Source organism: Phoxinus phoxinus, assembly GCF_949152265.1.
Source record: "Phoxinus phoxinus genome assembly, chromosome: 1".
Lineage (NCBI taxonomy): Eukaryota > Metazoa > Chordata > Actinopteri > Cypriniformes > Leuciscidae > Phoxinus > Phoxinus phoxinus.
The window spans coordinates 37,925,465-37,942,776 of NC_136876.1; the positions used below are offsets into that span (position 1 = coordinate 37,925,465).

Sequence of the window (17,312 nt, forward strand, 5' to 3'; positions counted from 1 at the left end):
TCGGGACGTCCACAGCAGCAGGCGGGTGCACTTTGAGAGGATTAACACTGTGCCCATTAAGGGTCACCGTGCAGGGCGGCACGGTTTCAGAAGGCATCAGTCCCTCTCCAGAACCCTGCTCAGGTACAGCGGGCCGCAGGAGGCCTGGCGAGGGAGCTCTCACACACTACACACACAATGCAAAGGAAACATGGTCACATTTTTAGAAAGTAAACCGGCATATAGAAAATAACCGACAACTGAAGACTAACTAAGAGGGCTTAAATACACAAGGGTGATAAGATAATTAGCAACTAATGAAGACACATGTGGATGGTAATTAGTATCTATGGAAGTAAATTAGTGACTGGAACAAAAGAAAACAGAAACACACAAACTAAGGGTACGTTTACACAGCAACGATGTGCTAAAAAAACTAAAAGTTTTTGCTTTGTAACTATCTCTATTCACATGGATCAGTGAAAATGATTAACAACTTTGTATTCATGCCAGGCTAGTTGGCAATGTCACTTTGTAAAGAAACACTATGCGTCTACATGATACGCATGCGCGTGACTTCACCGCTTTTACAAATTCACGTTTTGTAGTTTACACAGAGACAATAACAGTATCGTCTTCAAAAACTTGCACTTTGAAAGTTTGCATTTTTAAATGAACGACCAAAACGCATAAGTTTTCAGCTTTTTGTTGGAAATGGTACCGTGTACGGCCCCTAAAGGTCCATGAACACAAAACTGAAACCCAGGCTGTATGTTACAGTGGAAATGGAAATTTCTATAGACCTTTTGCACCAGAGAAACGAGGGCACAGCCATCTTTAGAATATTGTCTTTGAACTTCCGTTTTTGCGGTCACTCTGTATATTTCTATGGGATCGCTGTCCAGGAGTAAGTGGATTTACTTAATGTAAAGTTAACGAAAGTTATCATGAGGATTGTAATGTTTAAAGCAGATGTCTTAACAAATGTCAGTCGACCGGGAAGATTTTAAAACTAGCCGTTCATTCATAAATACGCAAGATAGCTGTGAAAATACAGACTGGAAGACAAAAGACAACGATTGAGCGCTGAAAAGGGGCGTGGCTACATAAGGTCTAGTGAATCAAAATTTTTCTAGTCATGAATAAGCTGTTTGTGAGCTCAATTCAATTCAGTAATCACAAAAGTCATGGACAAGTGATGGAAATCAATTTGATACCAAAGAATATTGCATTAAATTGATCAAAAGTGACAGTAAAGACATTTATAATGTTTAAAATGTCTAAAAGCTGTTCTTTTGAATCATCTATTCATCATGAAACCTGATTTTTTTTTATCAGGGTTTCCACAAAGCAGCACAACTTTTTTCAACATTGATAAATAATAATAATAAATGGTTATTGGTCATCAATTGTGAGGTTTGACCCTAGGATCTTTCTGTGGAATATGTTCACTTTGCGTTCTCCCTCGGTGGATGTTTAAGTAGTGAGGATTTTGTGGTTTTCTGTTTCACATGTTTGGATTCTCAGCACATGTCATGCCATGCCATGCATAACTTCAGTCTTTTGATAGGGGCAAATAAGGATTCTTATCATGACATGCTCTCACTGTCTCTAACCGTTATGATTTCAAACACGGCACATTGTTGCCATTCTTCTCAACTGAACTGAAAACATTCCAATGTATGAGCTCAAACGACACATTCATCTTTTGTTGTTTTGCACAGTTTGACACTGTGCCCAGACTGGCAGGTTTTATTTGTTGTCTTTCAGATGAAACATAATAAGCCACAATTTGAGTCATGTTTATTGCCTTGGTGAGTTGCCAGAAAGATTAGATTAGATCTCTTTGTGCGGTGCCGATCCAGGTTTTCTAGAGATTTATAGCCACACATGTTGTGTGTGCTGAACAGCAATGGGAATCTCGGCTACAATGTTTATATTCTATTATAGTATTTATTAATATTTTTAATTAGCTTTTAATTTTTATCATTTAAATTTTCATTTTCATTTAGGCTTCAGTTTTAGTCATTTTTATGTGCTTTCCATAAATATAGAATTTATATTTTGCTTTAATTTTCGAAATGTTAGTTCTTCAACTTATTTATTTGTTACTTAACTATTTATATGTTACTTGCAAAGACATCATTTATAATTTTCTAAGTTTATTTTTCATTTAATATTCATATATATATATATATATATATATATATATATATATATATATATATATATATATATATATTATTTTAATAATAAAACAAGGCTTATACAAATATTATCAGACAATCACACATACAACTGTAGGGAAATGCTTGTATGTACAGTATGATTTTCATCACACGCTTATTGTTGGTCTGCACTCAAATCTCAAACACACCACATACAAAAATGTTGGCTGATAACCATATTTTCAAAAACTAGCATGGTTACTTCTCTAAAAACTGATCTCAGCCACCACTGTCATGAAACATGAACCAAACCATAATGAAAAAGAGATCCTGTCACTGTTTGAAGGAGGTTTATTAATTTATTAGTATAGTTCATACTTTTTGTTTTGTAGGACTAACCTTATTACCAGTACTACCTTATTTTATTTCTTGGCTTTATTTACAGTACAATATATACAGTCGACAGGAAAGTAGCTGTGATTGGTGTAACTTATTTTCCATTTGTGCTTCTTTAAATCATGCAGGTTGTTGAACACTTTTCAAAGCAATTAGACAATTTCCATAAAACTGCCATCTCTAACGCAACAAAGTTACACAACAAAATTACTTTTTATGTATTTTGGCCATTCATTTACACGACAGTCGCATTTTGGGTACCTGAAAATGCAAGCTTTTGACAACAGGTCTCAGAGTGCACGTTTTTGGAAACGATACTGTTATCGTCTTCGTATAAACTACAAAAACGTGAATTTTAAAAAACTGGGACATCATGCGCATGCGTATTACAGTCCAGACTCTGGAGACACATACTGTAGTGTTTCTTTACAAAGTGACATCGCCAACTACTGACCTGGCAGAATAATGCGGCGTTTTTAGTCATTTTCATGGATATGTTTGAATGAGGATCGTTTTGACTACGTTGTCGCCTGTACGCAAAAAAAAACGCAAAGGAAAAACTTTTGTGTTTTTAGTCCATCAATTTTGTGTTAACATAGCTTAGACTTGAGATGTGGGCACATTAGCGAAATTAGACAAAATTACGCCAGCAAAAAAAGTCCATGGTCTATTATCAATAGAAATGTATGAGGCACAACTCACACAGAAGTCCCTTTTAAACCAAGCAGCTTTCTGTTAGTCAGCGCTGCAAATCTGTGTGACCAAAATCTGCACCAGGGGAAATCTTTTACCGTCACAACTTCTCAAGTAATTCCCGATTCTTATTAAAATAACTCTATTAACTATGACATTTTGACAGAAACTATATGGTTACCATGGAGCCTTTTTGTAATGGACCACCACAGCTTTTACTGTTTTGGTATGGGGTTATTTCATAAAATGTGATTATTTTTGTGGGTGAGGCTGGACAGCTGAACTTAGTGTATTTATTTTACACTGGTTTATATCAATTTATCTTTTTGACTGAAACATGAGTCATACGTGAACCTCTTGACATTACGAGGCAGATGTTTCCCAAGCCAAGCAGCTGTGCAGAGGGATGAACACCATCCTAATGATTCTCTGTGTATGTGCACTTGGTTTCGTTTTTGTGACAGGATTTTAGCCAATGCCAGTACATTTAATGTGAAGCATGCCTGGGCATGTCCCATCACCATTTCCTTAGAAGTTTGCTACAGTTACCTCACCGAACTTTCCTTGATCTCATTTGTACACAACCGGGAGGAGACAGTGTGACACACATTTGTGGAAACTACCATTGCAGTGTCCAGTTATTGTGCGAGAACATGTTAGCACACAGGGAAATACAAGAGAGTCAGTGATGGCATGTGATCTCTGGATGAGTGAGCTCAGGCTGAACGGGTTGTGTCGATCGCTCTCAGGGGTACGGCGGACTGGTTCGGGGTCAGTAAGGACGGCGACGCCACGCAGAAATGGCAGAGGAAGAGCCTGCGACACTGCAGCCTGCGCTACGGCAAGCTGAAACCTCAGGTGATCCGTGAGATGGAGCTGCCCAGCCAGGACAACATCTCCCTGACCAGCACGGAAACTCCTCCACCTCTATACGTACCCTCATCTCATCATGGCATGCAGAAGGTACAGTGCCAGGAGTCATCACTGGAATAGTATGCGCATCTGTTCCTCCTTTTTTAATGATGCACTTTTTGTTCAGATTGTGGACCCACTGGCACGAGGACGTGCATTTCGCATGGTGGAGGAAGTAGATGGCTACAGTGTGCCTCAAACTCCCATCACCCCCGGCGCTGCGTCCCTGTGCTCCTTCACCAGCTCACGCTCAGGCCTGAACCGCATCCCACGCAGACGCAAGCGCGAGTCCGTGGCCAAGATGAGCTTCAGGGCGGCAGCAGCTCTGGTCAAGGTGAGCACGTGACCCACAGCTGCATACATGACCTGTATACCCTTTATTTCAGTTGAATTTGTACATTGGGAATGATTTAGGAACTTTTCTAGAAATAATGCACCAGGTTTTGAACTTATAGTGTCAAGTCAATTCAAATTTATTTACAGTCAAACCAAAATTTATTCAGAATAATTTTTGGTGTGACTGTATATAGTGCTTATAATACACATTGTTTTAAAGCAACTTTACAGAAAATAATTATGTTAATGGTCTGAATCAATGTTCAAATTAAATTACTGCAAATTGTTAACATTTATTTACAGTGTTTTTTTTCAGTGGTCAATGCTGATAGTGATTAAATGGTCTGGCTGATATATCTGTCTGTTTACATTGGAGCAAATGTAGGTGTTTAAACATAGTCAACACAGTTTAATCCACAGCATAACTTTCATAAGATTCATATAAAATTATATATTATTTTGGGGAAAATGCTTGTATCCTGTCTGAGCTTCTTGGTTCACTATAATAAGTGACCCGGGAACAAAGTTTTACTGTATTTTGTGATAATTGATACTGTACAGACCTGCATTAGAACAGAGCAGAAGCTTGTTTGATAATGTCCAATGGGAACAGCTGCTAAAGTAGGATTGGTCAGTAGCATTTGTAAAGTGCCGCGTAGGGTCATCTGAGGTTGTTTAAGTTAACAAAGACATCAGATAAATCAAATGGCCACATTCAATCTTTAAAAATGACCAATAACATGAAGCAAAAATATAATAGATATCAGAGACAGAGCTGGTATACAGGTCAATGGTCTCGCAACACAGTCTCTTTGAATTAATTATCTTCTATTTACTTAGTTAATACTTTTTATACTGCTTAGTATGCCATGCTGATTGATAAGGTGTGACTTATCTGTGTTTTTGTATTTTAAGGGTCGCTCACTGCGCGAAGGCACGCTAAGACGAGCTCACAGACGCAGCTTCACACCTGCTAGTTTTATTGAGGAAGATGTTGTGGACTTCCCAGATGAACTGGACACATCGTTCTTTGCTAGGGTAGGATAACCCCACTGAACACATCACGCATACATTTGCTTTTGGGAGACTTTTTCCAATATGTGTGCTTACTGTCTGTCTGGCTTCAGGATGCCCTGATGCAGGAGGAGATGTCCACTTTTCACGATGAGGTGTTTGAGTCTCCATCAGACTCCACCATGAAGGATGTGGACAGCAAACAGCTGGATGAGTCGGAGCTAACAGGCAGCGCACTGGAAAAAAGCGAGTTAGAGAGGAGTCACTTAATGCTGTGAGCTTCACAACACCATATTACCTGTCACAGTAGTTGTGCTTTGATACTATAAAATATTTGATAATAGAAAATGTTAGCTGCAGAGAACTTCTGTTTAAAGTTCTGGTTCAGTCATGAAACTCTAGATGGCACAGACTGCAATCTGCAAGCAATAACATCACTACTGCATGGCACAAGCTGGTTGGCTTCTGCTAATTCAGCAGCCAATGAGATTTCTTGCTCAACATTTGAAGTGTTCTCTGGAGGCTAGTCCAAAGTCCTCTGAAACCCTCCACCTCCCCCAGCTCCACCTGCCTAGATCTGCTATGGGATTTTGCTGTCTATTCTTGCAGCAGAATAGCATATCTTACATGTATTCAATAATTCAAAATATTTTTGAAAATATAATTAAAAATAATGTTTACGAACCGTTAAATATGATTGATATATTTTTCTGATTCATAAAAATCATATCCAGAAATATTTGAAAAAGGATGATTATTTATTGACATAAAGTGTTAAAAACAGAAAAAAAATTATTTATCTAACTTAGACTTAGACATTGTTCTATGATTTTATTTATATATATATATATATATATATATATATATATATATATATATATATATATATATATATATATATATATATATATATATATATATATATGCTTTATCATTCTATCCTCGTTCTTCAAACAGGCCTTTAGAGCGCGGCTGGCGAAAAGTTAAGGAGGGAACGCCAGTCCCCCCTAAAGTCAGACTGAGGCAGGAGGTAGTGAGTGTGAATGGTCAGCGGAGAGGCCAACGCATAGCCGTGCCAGTCAAAAAGCTTTTTGCGAGAGAAAAAAGACCGTATGGATTGGGCATGGTGGGAAAGCTGACCAATCGAACATATCGCAAGCGTATCGACAGCTACGTGAAACAACAAATAGAGGACATGGATGACCACAGGTTTGCAAACTTAATTAAATCCCTAAAACTTCTTTAAGATTTTCAGAAATGCTTATAATGTGAGGCTGTGTTTTCTATTCTGATTCTCAGGCCTTTCTTTACATATTGGATAACGTTCGTTCACATACTCATCACCATTTTGGCAGTGTGTATTTATGGCATTGCACCAGTGGGCTTCTCCCAGCATGAAACTGTAGATTCTGTGAGTGCTGCTACACGTTCAAAATATCCTGCATTTCTGATGCTCTATTCCTGATTCTGACCATCTGGTGTTTGTCAACACATCTGTTTTGTTTTTCCCCCATAAAGGTCCTAAGAAATAAAGGCGTTTATGAAAACGTCAAATTCGTGCAGCAAGAGAACTTTTGGATTGGACCAAGTTCGGTGAGTTTTTTTTTTTTTTTTAAAGGGTCATGAAACCCCAAAACACATTTTTTGAGGTGTGAACAGATATGTACAGAGGCTGCACATCAGTGAAAACACTACGGCCTTGTCCACACGAACACGGGTATTTTTATAACCGTGACTTTTTTTACGCGGTTCGCCCGTTCGTCCACACGGAAACGCAGTATCAGGTCACTGAAACTGAACATTTTTGAAAACCCCTGCCAGGGTGAGGATTTTCAGAAACGCCGGTTGCAGTGTTGTCGTGTAGACAGTAAAACCGGAGTTTTTGCCTTGCGACGTCAAAGTGTGTGCCGTTATCCGCTGTGTTTGACGTCAGATTGTGCGCCGCTGACGGCTTCTGATTGGCCAACGTGGCTTTACGGTTAGGGTTAAATCGCCGCCTGCTGGTGTGAAATGCTCTTGACGACGCTTGATAGCGTGTTTTTGCGATTTCATGTAGACGGAGATTTTTTTTTAAAACGCAGGATGAAAAACTCCGGTTATAAAAATACCCGTGTCCGTGTGGACATAAATACCTATATTTACTCACTCATAAATTTGGTCAATAAATGGAAATTGGTTATTTTTGACGCTTTAAGAGCAATTTCGTTCTTCCGGGTTGAAAAGCAAAGTCGAAGCAGTGTCACGGAATCTGAGGTGGAATCTACGTCATCGAGTTCTGAGAGCTTCCCTGCATTTATTCATGAGAAAGAGTTTGTTCCATCAAATCACTGCGCCTTAGTATGCATGAGATTGCGTTGTCTTGGGAGTTTGTAGTCATATAGGGTTATATTTTTAAAATGCATCAAGGTGCCCTCAACTCTGTTATTTTTTTTCTTTGTGGTCATATTTTAATATTCATGTGTCTGTATAATGAGTGTGTTGCAAGTTGTTGTCTCCCCTTTTCCCACCTTCTACTCTCCCACTTTTCCACAGCTTTACATGCCCATTTCTTTATATGACACTTTTTCAACTCTGAGGTGTGAACGACGGCTAAAACAGGGAAGTGTTTCATGACACTTGGTTGGTTAGTTAGTTAGTTAGTTAGTTAGTTAGTTAGTTAGTTAGTTAGTTAGTTAGTTAGTTAGTTATGATTAAATTCTGATCTGAAGTACTGTCTAAAACACTGCATGTCTCATGGCACAACATGTGCAAGTTTCAGCAATCAACTTTCGAGCTTGTCATTTATGGCATTTATGACTTCCATTAAAAAGTCAAGTCACCTTTATCTAAATAGCGCTTTATCCAGTACAGATTAATTATGCAAACATAGATCATTTTGGCTGTACAATAGCTCTAAATGAAAATAGTTTCATTGTTCAGCTGAAGTCAGTTCAGTGTTGATTCAGCTCCACAGTAAAGATAATCAATTATTAAATTAGTTCATTTCATCTATAAAGCAGTTCTGCAGAAAACAGTGATGTCATCATCCAGCCCAGTTCAGTTTTCATCCAAAAGTGTCAGTGCAGTCAAATCAATAATATGAATTGTCCCCAACTAAGCAAGCCAGAGACAGTGGCAAGGAACCCAAACTCTATCAGGTGACAGAATGTAGAAAAAAAACCTTGGGAGAAACCAGGCTCAGTCAGGGGGCCAGTTCTTCTTTGGCCAACGAACAAACACAGTGGCATTTAAATATTTCATGCAGTTCCTTTTGCTTGAAGATTGGATTGAAGATCAGATTCATCACGCCAGCATGGAGACGAAGCTGGGCATAGGTTCTGTGCAGAGGACTTGTCCGTTTCTTATGGTCTTTGCTGAGGTCGACGAGGCCTTCACAGGGGATTGTCTAGTTTACAGGATCTCTGCTGACATTCAAGGCTGCGTTGTGGTCGTGTCTATGTGCAGGTCCACCATCTGGTCTGGATACGGCTGACTACGGTAACCTTGGGATAAACAGAGAGACTAGTATTAACATAGATGCCATTCTTCTTATGATTTATGAAGTACATCGGGTGTTATGGGAAGTGTTCCCGGTTCCGGTTAACCCCATTTTTTTGTGCAGCCTAACAATCCTTTAACAACATATTTGAATCTTAGAAAGGTGATGTGTTATGTGTATACCAGGTTTAAGAGATTTTTAGTCTAGATTTAAACTGACAGAGGGTGTCAGCTTCTCGAACAAGGCTAGGAAGACTGTTCCAGAATTTGGGTGCTAAATAGGTAAAAGATCTGCCGCCTTCAGTTTTTTATCAACTGGCCAGAATTTTGAGATCACAATAGACGTATAATGTGTTAAAAGCTAGGGAGCTAAACCATTTTGTGTTTTGTAGGTTATCAGCAATATATTTAAATGTATGCGATGTTTAATAGGGAGCCAATAAAGTGTTTAATATATTTTGCTTGTTCTGGCTTCAATTCACTGGTTGCCATTCGAATACCGTGTTATATTTAAAGTTCTATTGTGTGTGTGTATAAGGGGTTAAATGGCCGGGCTCCACAATACATTACAGATCTCCTTCTCCACTGGAAATGTTCTAGGCCCTTAAGGTCTTCGAACAGGTTGATGTTGACTGCCTATGTCTCATATCAAGGTGATTGTGCCTTTTCTGTTGCTGTTCCATGTCTGTGGAATGATTTGCTGGTGCATATTAGGCTGTCTTCTGATTTTGTTCATTTTAAAACTTCACTGAAGACATATCTTTTTTCTCTGGCATTTGGATCAATGTAGTCTGAATAATTTGTGTTTTCTTGTCAGTTTATGTGCTTTATTGTCTAATTTTGTACGGCACTTTGGTCTTTGGTCAACAGTGGCTGTTTTAAACATGCTTTAGAAATAAAAGTGCCTTGCCTTGCCCAAGGGTAGCATGTACATGGTGAAAAGCAACTGTCCTAGTACTGAGCCTTGTGGTACTCCATTTCTGAACTTGTGATTGATGTGACACCTCTTCATTTACTGCTGTAAATTGATACCGGTCAGATTAGTATGATTTGAACCATGGCAATGCAATTCCACTAATGCCAACGTAATTTCCGAGGCTATTTGTAACCATTTACAAAAGAATGTTGTGGTCAATGGTATCCAATGCAGCACTAACTCAGTGACACTGATATAGAGCGATACAAACACGATCGGGTGATAAGAGCAAATCATTTGTGACTCTAATGAGAGCAGTTTCCGTACTTTCCGTACTAAATCTTCGCAGATACCATTTCTTTCTAAAAAAGGAACATAGTTGTGAGGATACTGCCTTTTCTAGTATTTTTGACAGAAAAGGCAGATTCGAGATCGGCCTGTAATTAACTAGTTTTCTAGGATCAAGTTGCGTTTTTTAAATAAGAGGTTTAATAACAGCCAGCTTAAAGGTTTTTTGGTATATACCCTAACGACAATGATGAATTAATAATATTAAGAAATGGATCTATGACTTCTGGACGCATCTCTTTCAGTAGCTTAGTCAGTATAGGGTCTAACATGTTGTTGATTTTGATGATTTAACAAGTTTAGACAATTCTTCCTCTCCTATAGCAATGAATGAATTGAATTGTTCTATACTTACTGTAATAGGCAGTTGCATGGTTATAATTTTCTCTCTAATAATATCAATCTTGCCAGTAAATAAATTCATAGTCATTACTGATGTGCTGTTTGGAAACATCTGAAGTTGAAGCTTTATTTATCTCTAATTTAGCCACTGTATCAAATAAATACCTAGGGTTGTGTTTGTTTGCTTGTCTTTGTTTTCTAGGGTTGTGTTTGTTTTCTTATATTTCTTATCTAGCAGTTTTTAAAGCATTTCTGTATGCAGTAACACTGTCCTTCCATGAAATGTGAATGTGGCGAGCAGGACGAGGGCCTTGAGAGAACGAGACCGGTTCTGAGTGTCTATTCTGAGACCCTCGGCCTCGTCCTGCTCACCACAGTGAAATACCTCTAGGTTTGTTTTCTTCCAGCTGCGTTCCATTTTTAATGTCAATAGAGTCAATAGTTTGCAGCTGTTTTCAACATTGATAATAGTAAGAAATGTTTCTTGAGCAGTAAATCAGAATTTAGCTTTGACACAGGAATAACTTATACATTATAAAAATATTACAATACCATTTTAAATTGTAGTAATATTTCACATTATTACTGTTTTACTGTATTTTTGACTTAAACTCGACTTAAACTCTTGATCGGTAGTGTATGGCACTTCAGATGCGGCTTCTATTCCCCTCCAATCTCAAAAGTGAAACTCTGACTATGTTGAAATGTATTTAATAAGCAGCGATCAGTTATTATATGTTTTCCTACTGAATAAAATAGTATCATTAGACAAGTCATCGTCATTGTCCGCTTCTCAACAGGAGGCCTTGATTCACCTGGGAGCCAAATTCTCACCTTGTATGCGACGGGACCACCAGGTACATACACTGATTCAAAAAAAGCGGGATATGGAGCGACATTCGGCTTGCTGTGTGCGCAACGACCGCTCAGGCTGTCTGCAGACCTTAGAGGAGGAATGCTCTGTAAGTACAGGAGTACGTGGACTATCAAGGCTATGAATGAGAAACTGTCAGGCCATTGACATCTCTTTCTTTATGTTTCAGAGCACTTTGGCTGTATGGGTAAAATGGCCTCAGCATCCCAGCACCCCTCAGCTGGAGGGGAAAGACCGGCAGTATGGCTCTGTGTGTCATCAGGACCCCAGGTAAGGGAATACGACTTCACTCAATACTTCAATTTACATTTTTCACAGAGACATTTAAAACACAAGATCTTACTGTGTTTTTGGCAGGACGTGTATAGAGCCGGCCTCTGTATCTCCTCATGAGTGGCCTGATGACATCACCAAATGGCCAGTAAGTATTGCATCAAGAATGGTAATAATACGAAAGAACTATAGTATTACTTGTGGTAGCACCATAGTACTTTGTTGTAAAGGTCGATTAGATACTTTGTCCTAATATAGATATGTATTACAGATCTGCACCAAATATAATTCTGGGAACCACACCAATCTGCCTCATATCGACTGTACTATCACCGGCCGGCCCTGTTGCATCGGCACTAAAGGGAGGTGAGGAAATCTGCTATTACTCGCTAGTTACAAATGATCAATACTGAGACATTTCACACACACTTGTTTAGTGGGCATGAATATACAGTTTTGTGTTGTTTTTAACTATCTTGTGTGTTGATTTGCAGGTGTGAAATCACATCAAGGGAGTACTGTGACTTCATGAAAGGATACTTCCACGAGGAGGCAACCCTCTGCTCACAAGTAAGCAGACTAAAGCCAGAGAAGCACAGAAATAAGTCAAAGATGTGCTATAAGTGACACTGAAGCTCAACTGTTAATTGCTTTGTATACAATGTTAATAAAATAAAAAGCATTTATTTGAATAACACACCTTTTGTAACCGTACAAATGCCTTAACTGTCACTTTTGACCAGTTTATTGCATCCTTTCGAAGTAGGGATGTCCCGATCAGGTTTTTTTGCCTCCGAGTCATTTGATTTTGAGTATGTACCGATAACGAGTCCCGATCCGATACTTCTATAATACTTAAAAAAAGAATAAAGAAGAGCGAAAAAACAGATCCAGGATGTTCCTTATTTTTTATTTAATTCACCTTATTTTAACATTCAACAACTCTGTTAACAAACAGAGCACTTCTGTGAGGTAACTTGAACAATCAAGTAATAAATAACATAAATTCTTCACTTTTGGTGATGTCAACAAAGTGATTTTTTCGTCATGGTTTGATTCGTCATGCCACACGCGTTGCTGTTTCTGTGTGTAGTCAAAAGGGTCTAACTCTGTGCCACCGCATAACTATAGTGTTAAAAAATAATGAGAATATATATACATATATTATATCCGAGTCCTGATCGGGAGGTAACGTCCGATTCCGATCGAGTCTGAAACCACATGATCGGGCCCGATTTCCGGTCACGTGATCGGATCTGGACATCCCTATTTCGAGGTAAAAGTATCTTCTTTTTTTAAACCTTACTGATCCCAAACTTTTCAATGGTAGTGTGACACTATGGTTCAGGTCGCAAATGTGTGTAAAGCTCTCAGCGCTAAAAGTTTCACCTCTTGTCAGTACTCACCCACTAGACTAATGAGGTGGCGTGAATAAGAACGGAAGATAAATCTACCCTCTGCTAAGTGCTCTGTAATCACCATGAAGGTTGCCATGCTAATCTCCTCTGCATTGGCAAAATCTGTTGTCGTCTGAAAGGGCACACCGCGATTGCCCGGGTCTGAAGCTTGTGCCAGCTTCCAGGGTTTTAACTTAAGACTTTGTGCTAAAAGTGTGTTAAATACGGTCTGATGTCTAATCTTAAGCTTGAAAATGCAATTGAATTTATTATTGGCAGTGTTTCTCTTTTAGATGTTTTATAATCTAAAGAAACGCACTAATCTGTCCCTGCCAGGTTCACTGTATGGATGATGTGTGTGGCCTTCTTCCTTTCTTGAACCCAGAAGTCCCAGATCAGTTCTACCGTCTCTGGCTCTCACTGTTCCTGCATGCTGGGTGAGTGACTATAGAGTATGGGGATCCTCAAGCCCTGTTCACACCCAACAAAAACTAATTGCAGACGAATGGTCTGTTCACCCCATGAGCAAAACAACAAAGTGAAATATTGCAGATGAAACTGAAACGGAAAAGCAAAATGTCACAGACAAATGTGTTAACAGACTGGTCACACCAACAGCTAAACAAAAACAGTGAAGCTATGTAAATGAATTGTCCGTTCTGACCCAGAACGATGCAAAAATCATATGACAGGCCTATTTGCACCTCAAGTTAAACGAAAAGGCAAAAATTGCACGAAAAGGATGAAACAAAAAAGCAAAGCTTTGCAGTTTAAATGTCCATTCACACCAACAGTGGAGCACAAATTTACCAATCCACATCATTTATTCAAACCTAGGATGAAGCAAAAAACAAACTGTTGTGGCAAAACAATATTTAACAAACGCAGCATTCCCAGGCAAAAGAGACGTCAATATTCAAATTGTATTTAAAAGAAAATATACATTTATTCTTGCAAGAATAGTTCCCAGTCTAGCCACACAGGCCAGCTGCAGGGTGGAGGGTGAAACCCCCAACCCTAACAGACCAGTTTGCAGGCAGAGTGAGACACAGATAGGTGCTTGGCTGGTAGTTTTATAATGTTCTCATCAAAGCATTCTATAAACACCCACCCCAGAGGGCAGGACCTGAGGAACCCCCATGGTTGCCTCAACCCCTCCCTAGCCCTGGGGTCTTCTGTCTCAGTGTCACAATCACAGCTGTATCAACGTTACAGCATAAAGCTCAAAATACAGAACACATGTCATTCAATTTTATCAGTGGTATAACAAAATAAGGAATAAAAGATTAAAAACTGCTACTACACAAACATACTAGACATTGCAGACGAAAAATACTTTTAGCCCATAGAGCAAAACAACACAAAACTGAAACATTGCAGACTAAATCAAAAGTGAAACGAAATGGCATTATCACAGAGAGTGTGGTCAAGGACTGGTCACACACACACACACACACACACACACACACACACACACACACACACACACACACACACACACACACACACACACACACACACACACACACACACACACACACACACACACAGCAAAATCTGTCAAGAAAACGTGTTTTCACTCCAAGAGTGAAATTAAAAAGCAAAATATCACAGGTTAAATTATCCAAGAGTTTCAGAAGAGATATTAATGTCTGAAAATGTGCTCAGACTGACAGAATACCAGTGTCTGCAATGGCAATTCAGATATTTCAATATTGACTCAATAATATCTCATGAAAAAATCCTCCCAGACGAAATTACTCGAGTTATGCTGTCCATATTATTTTTGTTGTTGTTGTTGCCCTACACTCATTCTTACAGTGTCTCATGAGTGTCAGTTTATTTTCCTATTGAGTTCATACTTAAACGAAACACTGCTGAGACCTCTTCCCAAATCTTCAACCCATAAGCTATAATACAATTCCTCTGGGTTTTAACTATGCACACGTGGTGGAATGTTTTACCCGTGCGCCCCGTGTCCCGTGCTGCACTGCAGTATATTTCAAATGCTTCAAAAGCTGACACATGATCAGATTATCTGCTCTAAGAAACGGCTAACACTTGGAGGAGCCGCCGCTATTGAGCGAGACGTGATCTGTTGTAGTAATCAAAGAGAGAGCTTCTCTGAGCTGCACTTTGGCTCTTTGCCTTTCTTAAGAAGGCTCAGATTAACGCTCTTGCACGTGCCTCCGTCAAACACCTTGAACATCACACTCTCAGACGTCCTTGAACCTGCTGAAGTTGGATTGTCTGTTGCATATTTGTTCATATATGTGGCCATTGATTGCAATGAAGCATCTTTTATGATAACAACATATGCAGGGACTCTTGTTGCGCCATGCCTTTGCCACATTATATGAGACAGCTGACAGAGATAATTTAGAGTCAGTGGCATCATATAAATATGCATTTAAATCCATAAAGATGTCATAGGAGCTGTTTAAACAACGTGCTTGAAATGTTCTCTTTGTCCCCATCTGTTAAAAACAGGATTCTGCATTGCCTGGTGTCGGTATGTTTTCAGATGACAATCCTTCGAGATCTAGAGAAGTTGGCCGGATGGGTACGAATATCTATCATCTATATCCTGAGTGGCATCACAGGAAACCTGGCTAGTGCCATCTTCCTCCCCTACAGGGCTGAGGTGAGCCCCCCATGCCTCTTTTACACCGACAGGGTGCGCTGGAAACTGGAAACGCTCCAGTTGACGGACATCCGATGTATGTTGTGGCTCTAGCTGCCTTAGTTTTCACCCGTTTAAAATCATTTTCTTTATATATCCTGTTTTCAAATTAATGTTATTTATTATTTGGATCAGTGAAGTGACACTCATTTTTTGCCTGACTCTAGTAATTTATTTACAACACTTTAAAATGCAATTTATACATACAATCAGGGCCGGATTAACCATTAGGGCAACTGCTAAGGGGCATCTAAGGGGCCCTGGGCACCGTCAAATATTATATTAGATTAGGGGTGTGCGATATCACGATTTTTGATCGTGTACGATTAAAATGTCTCCACGATCTGCTTTTGAAGAAATATCGTAGTACCGTGCATTCTATCAGTTTGCAGTTCTGGCGCCGCCGTCTCAACATACTGTACAGCGCGACGTATATTCACATGAAATGCAGAGGAACGGGACATAAAAATGAATTATTTGCTTGTACTTTAAAGCCTTGCCGGTTAAACATGTCATTCGCTGCTGATGCGCTGTTCTAACGAGCGCTTATCTGAGCGCAATAACGTTACACCCGACGTGCACATGCACTAAAAGCCTGTCTAACCCCCAATTTCCACCAGATGCGGAACGGCTCAGCTGCGTGACAGCTCCGTATTCCGTCGTCCGTCAATACCATAGACAGTATATAAGATGGACACAGCGACCCCATAGACTTCAACGGAGAAAAGTGAAGCCCGTTTGAAGCACTCACTTCCTGATCGCCAGGCGAACTGCGCAGGCTCAAACTGAGCTTGAACACGTGAGCAACGTGTCTGACAGCTGTCAGTCTTCTAGTAGCTGTGCGGAGAGAAATCTGAATCATTCCCTTCCGAATCTCGCAGAGACGGAGAGCGTGAGTATTAGCTGTCCATGAGCTAGCAGCAGGAGCAACTTTATCACTCTCTGTGGGCTACTCCCTTCACTTTATCGGACTTAATGCCTCCACGTTCCCCCGATTGCCTGCGAGCTTCTACGCCGGTTTATACGGTAATTTCTCTACAGTGCGACAGAGAGTCGCGTGAGTTATGACGCAATCGTTAGCCTATTTTTACAAAAACGGCTTCTACGGGGCCATAACGTAAGGTACAAGGTAATGGAGCCTTTTATACATTGTCGAGTTTCTTTAGAAATAAATAATGGACAAATGGAGTCTTTGGACGCCTCAGATGTAAAGTTATTCGCTGTCAAAGTGACGCAAAAATGAATGGGAGTCAATGGAATGCTAACAGCAGGTGAAGTTCTGCTACAATGGCGGCGCCCGCGGAGGCTTCAGTTTCCGGCGGATGGATTACCCCCTTGGGGTCAATACCCACCAGGTCCGGATTTGTTGCAGAACGGCTGCGGCCGAGGACCAACGAGATCTCGCTAATTCACGTGTGATCGCGCGATATGTAGTTTCAATAAACAGAACCACCAAACCAGGAACAGTTTTCCGCAATGATCATCATATTTTCCGCCAAATATG

General features: G+C 39.7%; 1 protein-coding gene across 5 annotated transcripts in view; it reads left to right on the top strand.

The window, feature by feature from the left end:
* Positions 1-17,312, top strand: part of rhbdf1a (rhomboid 5 homolog 1a) — a 75,665-nt gene that overhangs the window by 54,473 nt on the left and 3,880 nt on the right. For 3 of the 5 annotated variants that reach the window (XM_079610472.1, XM_079610473.1, XM_079610471.1), the window contains 14 exons: positions 3,986-4,199; positions 4,276-4,482; positions 5,400-5,522; positions 5,612-5,772; positions 6,456-6,707; positions 6,798-6,909; positions 7,017-7,091; positions 11,382-11,543; positions 11,625-11,725; positions 11,813-11,876; positions 12,000-12,094; positions 12,223-12,298; positions 13,462-13,562; positions 15,616-15,769. In XM_079610472.1, the coding sequence (XP_079466598.1) occupies positions 3,986-4,199; positions 4,276-4,482; positions 5,400-5,522; positions 5,612-5,772; positions 6,456-6,707; positions 6,798-6,909; positions 7,017-7,091; positions 11,382-11,543; positions 11,625-11,725; positions 11,813-11,876; positions 12,000-12,094; positions 12,223-12,298; positions 13,462-13,562; positions 15,616-15,769 (1,897 nt within the window). Of the gene's footprint in view, positions 1-15; positions 124-3,985; positions 4,200-4,275; positions 4,483-5,399; positions 5,523-5,611; positions 5,773-6,455; positions 6,708-6,797; positions 6,910-7,016; positions 7,092-11,381; positions 11,544-11,624; positions 11,726-11,812; positions 11,877-11,999; positions 12,095-12,222; positions 12,299-13,461; positions 13,563-15,615; positions 15,770-17,312 lie in introns of all 5 variants that reach the window. The other 2 variants (XM_079610469.1, XM_079610470.1) reach the window with 2 other exon arrangements.